General features: G+C 39.9%; 1 protein-coding gene across 2 annotated transcripts in view; it reads right to left on the minus strand.

The window, feature by feature from the left end:
* Positions 1 to 3,594, minus strand: part of LOC121320093 (wnt inhibitory factor 1-like) — a 22,164-nt gene extending 18,570 nt beyond the window's left edge. For both annotated transcript variants that reach the window (XM_041258289.1, XM_041258288.1), the window contains exons 1-2: positions 3,365 to 3,594; positions 2,067 to 2,206 (exon numbers count right to left, since the gene is read on the minus strand). In XM_041258289.1, coding sequence (XP_041114223.1) covers positions 2,067 to 2,206; positions 3,365 to 3,503 — 279 coding nt within the window. In that variant the 5' untranslated portion in view covers positions 3,504 to 3,594. The remainder of the gene's footprint in view (positions 1 to 2,066; positions 2,207 to 3,364) is intronic.
* Positions 3,595 to 10,461: the final 6,867 nt, after the last annotated feature.

A 10,461-nucleotide genomic window follows, 5' to 3' on the forward strand; every position in this document is an offset into this window, starting at 1 on the left:
ATGCCATCGAATTCTCTGTACAATTTGATATTTGTGATCGACATCTCAGAGCCACTGTTGACTGGGGAAGAAGACGGCTGCAGAGGACACATAACAACATTATAATGACATCAGATAAGAAACCATATTGTATGTTAGCCTGTTAGCCATACGACACATAAACATACCACTGTGCACAACAACACTGTGACTGCAAGCAGTGGGCAAGCTACATTAAAAAAAAACCAAAAAAACTGTCTTTAATTTTATTGTGAGATTTAGTTTTATAACATTATGGTACTGCATGCAAACTTTTTAATTGAGCAAAATCTTAATAAATCTGAACAATTATAACATACTCCAGCTATGATTATAAATTCTCAAAGATATGACATTTCTTATAGTGGTACTACTGCCTCAACTTACAAAAACTTGTACGTTTCCTATTGTTAACCCAAACATTGTGGTGTTTTACTCTACTTTCTGTCTAACCACTGCAAATGCACTCTTAACCCTTAGTGGGTTTGTTTCTTTAAGGGAATTCCACCCTAAGCTTATTTCAAGATGAATGATTGGTTAATGTAATGATCAGTTAATGTTAATGTAATAATCAGTTAAACATTATGGCTCATTTTAAAATGTGTTAATTACCCTTAAGTAAACTCTTTTGAAAAGTTAAACTAAAGAACATTAAAAACATGTCTGTTTCCATAAAAAGTGCCTTTGATTTATAAAATGACCCTCCCCTACAATACCCTGTGTTTTTACCTGATTGCTTTTAAGATGCAGGGGGTGCATTTTATAGACTGAACCCAGTTCTTGCAAGTGAAAGCACGGGCCCTGCACTCTCTGCACAGCCCTATTGCAAAGCAGTATGCAGCGTTGCACAAAACAGCAGCAAAACCGGTACCAGCTGCTAGCAAGCCGTCCTGTCCAAGAAGTAAAGTGTCGTTTCTGGCAGAAGTCTGAGAAATGTACCATTGTTGTTTTCTATCAGCAGATGGAACACATGGTGGGCACATGCCTGTTGCATTAAATAGAGTAGAATCTGTGCAGCATTAGGCTTTGATCCCTGGAGGCATCTCTACAACACCAAGATGTAAAATACCACAGGAGAAGAGAATCAAAATATTAAGGGCTTTATTTAGAGTACTCCATTTCCAAGGAGACCCACCTCTATAAATAAACCAGGCCCTCGCATTAGCAACATATTCCTCACATTCACACACACACACTGACACTCACTGACCCACACTAACACACACTGACACACACACACTCACTGACATACACTGACACACACTCACACTGACACACACACTCACACTGACATATACATGCACACACACAAACACGCACACACACACACACACACACACACACACTCATGCACACACACTGTGAGACACACCCACACGCACCCACACTCATGCACACACACACGCACACACACACATGCATGCACAATCGGATTTGGGGTGTGATGGTATGAAAGCAGTTTTATTAGGCATGTATTATTAAGCATTCGCGTGGAAAAAATTTCAGTCAAATTTAACTGATAATTCATCTGTGTTTATTTTCCCCATGAAATGATGGATCAGCCTTATCAAATTATTTACACCAAATGCATTTTGCACTGTTTGAAGGGAAAGTAAAATAAAATTGTTTAATATAACAATCCTCTCAAAAGCAAATAAATATGTTAACTGAAGGATTCAAGCCATTGGTGAAGCTGTTCACTTTACAGTTTTATTGTTCACTGTCTAAGAACTTCTGCATCTCCATTCTTAAAGTTTTTTCAACCTTTGTGAACCCAATATCAAGTTAGATATCACAATACAGGTCTAGTAGATGTACAGTAGCTGTCAAATGAAAAAACTATTTCAATTTTTTTAAATACATGTACTATTTCAGGAATATTCTTAACTCACATGTAAGTGTTCTAAAATGTTTGTTTACTTTAACATTCTAAATATACCATTTCAAACGAGTCGGTTTTGGGTGTCACGACTCTTTCGATAACCCTTTACCCCGCGGTCTTTCACATTCCTGCCGACAATATGTTAGTGTTCGGCGCCAAGTCTTACCTGTCCTGTCGCTTGCCAGGTGAAATTCATGTGCTGAATATTGACAGGAATAGCTGGCATCCTCTGCTGCGCTTTTCTGAAGTCGTGAGTAAAAGGGGCCATTTTCCCTTCAGACACAATTAAAATGTCTTCCTCAAAGCCTGCGAGTGTAGATGATATTGACAAAAAGTGTAAGTATCCTGTTCGAAATAAACAACCAACCAAACAAACAAAAACAAATGCATTGCAGCATGTATGTAATTATAAAATACCAAATGATAACCGTTCAGCTGGGGTTTAGAGAGAAAAAATATCACCCATACCATCCATCCATTATCACTAACCGCTTAATCCTTTACAGGGTTGCTGTGAGCCGGAGCCAAACCCGGCAGACACAGGGCGCAAGGTGGGACTACACCCTGGACGGGATGCCAGTCCATCGCAGGGCACCACACACACACACACGGCAATTTAGAGTGACCAATCAACCTGAACAACATGTCTTTGGACTGTGGGAGGAAACCGGTGTACCCGGAGAAAACCCACGCAGACACGGGGAGAACATGCAAACTCCACGCAGACACGGGGAGAACATGCAAACTCCACGCAGACACGGGGAGAACATGCAAACTCCACGCAGACACGGGGAGAACATGCAAACTCCACGCAGACACAGGGGAGAACATGCAAACTCCACGCAGACACGGGGAGAACATGCAAACTCCACGCAGACACGGGGAGAACATGCAAACTCCACGCAGACATACCCCCCCCCAGTCCGCAATCGAACTGGAGCAGAGGGACAGCAGCGCTAACCACCACGCCACCGTGCCGCCCTTATCATCTACACCCGTATCTAATAATGACAAATACGTATATATTGTAGATCGGCTAAATATTTCTCGGAAATTAGAAGTCTGGGAGGCTAAATAAGTGCCACAAGAGAAAATGAAAATGTGTCCAAATGCATCCCGATACACGCGTTTTAAACACAACCTTTCTTCTATAATTCACATATCCTAAATATAAATAGACATCAATACTAACCCAATCCTGAATTCCACCTTTTGACTGATTAACTAAAAAGCAAAGCGCTATGTTGCCAACAAAATGTTAACTCCCAGGAGAGATGGTTGTACACTGCAGTGTATTTGCATACAGACATTAAAAACTCTATTTTCTCATATAAATGTAAAGACGCCAAAGTAATCATACATTATATATTATTTTATTTTTTTAACCACACAGCTGTACTTAACTCTTCGTTTTCAATTGTAGATTTACTTTTAGTTGTAAAACATTAAGTTTTTTTTAGTTACCTATGAGGGTTCTGGCTTGGTTCGAATCGATCCACATGTATAAACCGCCCTCCTTCGCAGATTCCGCTGCAAACACCAGCAAATGCAGAAACACGCAAGTCTTCACTGCAGTCGCCTGGACAGGTGTTCCACTGGCCATTGTTCAAATCCCAGCCTGCAGACCTGCTCGGCTCTGCCTGGGATCGCTGTGCTTTGCTTCGTGCTGCGTCCTCTGCTCCGCGCTGCTCTGGGTCTGGAGGTGTCAGTGAAAGCGAGAGTGCCCTGCGCCGCTACTTGTATGAGGGGCCAGTTGTAGCAGTTCCACTACTTTCCACGCGGTGGCGATGTGGAACAACAGTAATCCTGCAAGAATGAATTTCGTTTGGACTAATGGAGCTGTGCGGCACGGTGTCGCATTGTTGGGAAGCTTTAGTTTATCTAGTGTTTTAGTGATGACCAATGTCATTGTGCTTCGTAAACATACAGTAGGTCTAAAAACAAAAGGGTCCCACGTTATTGTTTATTTTATTGATAATGCGGACCTGGGGAGTCAAAACTCAAGTGTAAAAAAATATGTTGACATTTCTGACTTTAAAAGCACTGTTTTGTACAAGTTAAAATGGGCATGCATGTTTAAATGCTATTTAACTAATAGATAAAAGCACTGTTTTGTGTAAAGAACGTGTCCATTTATATTTGAAAGGCGCTGTTTGAGTAAGGGCAGTGGCACTGGAATCATTTTTAAAGCGGGGGTGCTGAAAGCTATTGAACGAATCTGTAACCCGTGTACATGCCGCACCCCCAGCAACCCTGGGACCAGCGGACCCGAGTAAGCGTGGCTCTGTGGAGTATACAAGAGAACATGTTATATGTGAATAGTGTGTTGGTAATCATTTATTTGATCATTTGCATTTATATAACGCTTTTTACACACTAGTGACTCTATTTTGAATGGTTTGTAACAATGTGCACAGTTCTGAAGTACTGGAATTACAAAGTTTACAACGACTGGTTAGAAAAAAAAAAAAAAAAACGCATACATATTACAAACCCTAGAGTTACTGGAACAAGCTCCAATATCTGCATTATACAGTTAATATAACATACAATGATGCACTGTGCATTTCCTAGCACGTTCTTTAAAAGCTCGCGTGTTTTATTGTATACAGTATTGCATAGGTTTCAGTGCAGGCTAAACAGTGTATTATTAATATTACAAACGTTTTGGAGTCACTAGAACCAGAGGAAAATCCCCAGGCAGTTGCCTTTTGTGGAATTGTTATTACTAGTAAAAAAGATACTGCCAGTAGTTCAATATTGTTTATTTAAATGCAAAGGTTTGATAAACAGTTGTTTTTTTTCTGAATAAGTTACTAATATAGAATGTAGATTGGGATCTGTGTGGTTTTGCACAGTGCAAAAAAGCAGCTTTGTCTTTGCAACATTCCAATTCAATCTAAAAGAAAAGAATGAATGCAGCCATGCACAATATTTTCTGTAGACACGAGACTTGGTTTTAAACCCTAATCTATCAAGCTTGATTACAACAGTGATGTCATTATCCAAATACTGAGAAGACAAGTGCTTGCATGCAGAAAGGTTTGTGTGATATTAATAATAAAATCACACTCAGCAATAAAATGCGGTTAAGCGGCTTGACAAGACAGATAGAGTTCAGCTGCGGGAATTGCAAGCACATCATAACCAGTGTAGTTCAGAGGGTTGTGATTAGAAGTGTGTAGTTCAGAGGGTTGTGATTAGCAGTGTGTAGTTCAGAGGGTTGTGATTAGCAATGTGTAGTTCAGAGGGTTGTGATTAGCAATGTGTAGTTCAGAGGGTTGTGATTAGCAGTGTGCAGTTCAGAGGGTTGTGATTAGCAGTGTGCAGTTCAGAGGGTTGTGATTAGCAGTGTGTAGTTCAGAGGGTTGTGATTAGCAGTGTGTAGTTCAGAGGGTTGTGATTAGCAGTGTGTAGTTCAGAGGGTTGTGATTAGCAGTGTGTAGTTCAGAGGGTTGTGATTAGCAGTGTGCAGTTCAGAGGGTTGTGATTAGCAGTGTGTAGTTCAGAGGGTTGTGATTAGCAGTGTGTAGTTCAGAGGGTTGTGATTAGCAGTGTGCAGTTCAGAGGGTTGTGATTAGCAGTGTGTAGTTCAGAGGGTTGTGATTAGCAGTGTGTAGTTCAGAGGGTTGTGATTAGCAGTGTGTAGTTCAGAGGGTTGTGATTAGCAGTGTGTAGTTCAGAGGGTTGTGATTAGCAGTGTGTAGTTCAGAGGGTTGTGATTAGCAGTGTGTAGTTCAGAGGGTTGTGATTAGCAGTGTGTAGTTCAGAGGGTTGTGATTAGCAGTGTGTAGTTCAGAGGGTTGTGATTAGCAGTGTGTAGTTCAGAGGGTTGTGATTAGCAGTGTGTAGTTCAGAGGGTTGTGATTAGCAGTGTGTAGTTCAGAGGGTTGTGATTAGCAGTGTGTAGTTCAGAGGGTTGTGATTAGCAGTGTGTAGTTCAGAGGGTTGTGATTAGCAGTGTGTAGTTCAGAGGGTTGTGATTAGCAGTGTGTAGTTCAGAGGGTTGTGATTAGAAGTGTGTAGTTCAGAGGGTTGTGATTAGCAGTGTGTAGTTCAGAGGGTTGTGATTAGCAGTGTGTAGTTCAGAGGGTTGTGATTAGCAGTGTGTAGTTCAGAGGGTTGTGATTAGCAGTGTGTAGTTCAGAGGGTTGTGATTAGCAGTGTGTAGTTCAGAGGGTTGTGATTAGCAGTGTGTAGTTCAGAGGGTTGTGATTAGCAGTGTGTAGTTCAGAGGGTTGTGATTAGCAGTGTGTAGTTCAGAGGGTTGTGATTAGCAGTGTGTAGTTCAGAGGGTTGTGATTAGCAGTGTGTAGTTCAGAGGGTTGTGATTAGCAGTGTGTAGTTCAGAGGGTTGTGATTAGCAGTGTGTAGTTCAGAGGGTTGTGATTAGCAGTGTGTAGTTCAGAGGGTTGTGATTAGCAGTGTGTAGTTCAGAGGGTTGTGATTAGCAGTGTGTAGTTCAGAGGGTTGTGATTAGCAGTGTGTAGTTCAGAGGGTTGTGATTAGCAGTGTGTAGTTCAGAGGGTTGTGATTAGCAGTGTGTAGTTCAGAGGGTTGTGATTAGCAGTGTGTAGTTCAGAGGGTTGTGATTAGCAGTGTGTAGTTCAGAGGGTTGTGATTAGCAGTGTGTAGTTCAGAGGGTTGTGATTAGCAGTGTGTAGTTCAGAGGGTTGTGATTAGCAGTGTGTAGTTCAGAGGGTTGTGATTAGCAGTGTGTAGTTCAGAGGGTTGTGATTAGCAGTGTGTAGTTCAGAGGGTTGTGATTAGCAGTGTGTAGTTCAGAGGGTTGTGATTAGCAGTGTGTAGTTCAGAGGGTTGTGATTAGCAGTGTGTAGTTCAGAGGGTTGTGATTAGCAGTGTGTAGTTCAGAGGGTTGTGATTAGCAGTGTGTAGTTCAGAGGGTTGTGATTAGCAGTGTGTAGTTCAGAGGGTTGTGATTAGCAGTGTGTAGTTCAGAGGGTTGTGATTAGCAGTGTGTAGTTCAGAGGGTTGTGATTAGCAGTGCGCAGTTCAGAGGGTTGTGATTAGCAGTGTGTAGTTCAGAGGGTTGTGATTAGAAATGTGTAGTTCAGAGGGTTGCAGCACAAGCTTTTTGGCTGACCAGTCGATTTGATTGGTTGTTTGGCTGTGCTGTAACATACTCGTTAATATGCATTTGACTTAAATTGATGTGATTGGCCAGCTGTGAGGTTCCTTGCAAACCACATCGACACAACCCTCAACTCAGTTACCAGTGTCAGTCACGCCCTGTCTGAAGTAAACCTTCAAGTATCCTGCTTACTTCAGATGCAAACGTGAAATTCTTCCAAATCACCAGGACGGATATTTAGGGGTTCTCGTTTCCAGGTTTTATTTCTGAGCGCTATCTGCACACAACGGGGGATGAAATGCATTTTATTCTGTGTCAAAGAAACGTGTAAGAGGGCCTAAATAAATAATTATTAGTATAATTTTAACCGTGACTCATAACTGGCTACGGCCTTGATATACACACATGAGATATGGTGCGTTAATATGTGTGCATGCATGCGTGCGTGTGTGTGTGTATGTATATATATATATATATATATATATATATATATATATATATATATATATATATATATAGAAGACTTGTGACTTACAATGGGGCGATATATGTGTAAACGATTAAAACGACCTCAGTGATGTCACGTTCTGTAAAGTTTGTTAGTAACACAATTATGTGTAACTATATATATATATATATATATATATATATATATATATATATATATATATATATATATAGAGAGAGAGAGAGAGAGAGAGAGAGAGAGAGAGAGAGAGAGAGAGAGATGAACAAAGACAGGAAGGGGGTGCTGTAAGGTGCTTGAAAAGTAAACTTTGGTGTGTCAGTTTGCTGTTTGTACTGGATGTTGACATATTTTTGCCATGGTGAAGAAAACACTGAGTTCTTTGCCTAATATTACAAACTTCATGACAGATTGGCCACCTAATATTGTCCTGGTTCGTGGGAAACAGAACAGACTCAACACAGAACATGTAGGGTTAAAAAGAACCAACACAGAACATGTAAGGATAAACAGAACCAACACAGAACATGCAGGGATAAACAGAACCACCAAAGAACATGCAGGGATAAACAGAACCAACACAGAACATGTATGGATAAACAGAACAGAACCAATACAGAACATGTAGGGTTAAACAGAACCAACACAGAACATGTAGGGATGAACAGAACCAACACAGAACATGTAGGGATAAACAGAACAGAACCAACACAGAATACGTAGGGATAAACAGAACCAACACAGAACATGCAGGGATAAACAGAACAGAACCAACACAGAACATGTAGGGTTAAACAGAACACAACTAATACAGAACATGTAGGGATAAACACAACCAACACAGAACATGCAGGGATAAACAGAACCAACACAGAACACAGTACATGTAGGATTAAACAGAACAGAACCAACACAGAACATGTAGGGATAAACAGAACCAACACAGAACATGTAGGGATAAACACAACCAACACAGAACATGTAGGGATAAACAAAACAGAACCAACACAGAACATGTAGGTTTTAAACAGAACCAACACAGAACATGCAGGGATAAACAGAACCAACACAGAACATGTAGGTTTTAAACAGAACCAACACAGAACATGCAGGGATAAACAGAACCAACACAGAACATGTAGGTTTTAAACAGAACCAATACAGAACATGTAGGTTTTAAACAGAACCAACACAGAACAATATTCCAAAGAATCTCCAGAATGTGCCCAGCTCAGGAACAAGTTAGACTTGTGAGATCAGTATTGTTGGTGCAGGCCTACTCGATTTCCAATTTTAGAATACACTTCAAATATATCAAAGTGGCCAGAACTACTGTATATGTTTTAGGTAGAGTATATATAGAATATTGCATTGGGTGCTGTACGCACAAGTCTCCACAGTTTCCACACTACAATGGGTCGGAGTGGGGAAAACAGCTTGTAACAATAATTAAACAGTGTAGTGAACGCTAATCTTCATGTGACGTCTTTTCCATCTGGTGCAAAAACATTTCATATTGTGGTATCACTTCAATATCAAGTTCTAATATAGACTAAATAGTTGCCTATTTTATGAAAGTGCAGTAAATCCAAACAAATAATAACAGTTTAGCTTCACTGTGTTTATACTGTAATTGAAATGTACAATCCACCATAAAAAGATTAACAAAAAACATAATATTATTTGTTTATTTAGAAGACACCTTTATCCAAGGAGACTTACAGAGACTAGGGCATGTGAACTATGCATCAGCTGCAGGGTCACTTACAACAATGTCTTACCCCAAAGACGCAGCACAAGCAGATTGAACTGGGGACCTCCTGCTTACAAGCCCTTTTCTTAAGGTACCGTTCTAATGTAGTTTAACTGTTATCACTGTGCAGGATTTTAAACTGCACTCTGCTGTTTAAGTCTGAGTCTTAAACATTGTGAATAGGGAATGGAGTCACAGCAAGCCTTTGGGAGTGAGGGTTACTGCAGAAACGCAGCAGAAGCGGTTGCTTTGTAGAAGATAGTGGTGTTATTGCAGAATCAGGTTGTTAATAGTGTCTGCACTATGATTCTCCACACCCACAGGCTTGCCGTCATTCGGCTCCCTAGTCCCAATTTTTAAGACTCAGACATAGGCCTGTTTGCAGTGACGATCAAGACTTTTTCACCCAAACTAAGGAAATATGTGGGTATTTTTTTATATTTTTAGAAATGGTAGTTTTCCAGATGAGATATCACATAGAAGAGACAAGAATCTAGGAGAATATGTAGTCCACGGGTATATATATATATATATATCAAAAGCTTCCAAAGGCCCCCTTTGTTTATTGCTTCTCAGTCTTAAAATTGTAAAGGTGACGGGAGGGTGCCAATAAATAAGTGTTCCAAATGTTTGAAATATAAATCTTATTTCAGGTGTCAGTACCCTTTTACCTTAAAGCTTAAGCTGTTAATAATGAAATTGGGAATCTAATATTCCATCTTTTTTGCAAAAGAACCCTTGGAATAAAATATTAAAATATGGTGAGATGCCATGGGAAAATTAAACAGTAACAAAAAGCATAATAATAATAATAATAATAATAGTAATAATAATAATAATAATAATAATAATGACTACTACTAGCCCAAGTACTGTACTGACGCGACGGTAATTGAGACAGAAATAAAATAAATCGCTTAATAATAGTGCTGGAGGTTCAGTTTGTTACTTGTCAAGGTGAGCTGAACAGCTTAACATGTAAAACAAAGCTCGCTGGAGAGAGCTGCAGGCTCTCAGGAAAGGATTAAAGAGGTAAGCCTCCAGTCTGGTTGAGGATTACAGTACCACTAATGTTGGGCAGTCCAATTATGGGCTTTCAAATATGACTAATGCGGTTCATTAGTAGTCTGGCGAGAGCCTTCAGTTTAAGCCTTAATGTACGTTTCAGAACTGTAAATAGGTTAAGGTTTATTATTTTTTATGTATTTATTTTGTTCATTGACAAACAGAATAGTTATAATTGCAATGCA

The sequence above is a fragment of the Polyodon spathula genome, chromosome 8 (assembly GCF_017654505.1).
Source record: "Polyodon spathula isolate WHYD16114869_AA chromosome 8, ASM1765450v1, whole genome shotgun sequence".
Taxonomy (NCBI): Eukaryota; Metazoa; Chordata; class Actinopteri; order Acipenseriformes; family Polyodontidae; genus Polyodon; species Polyodon spathula.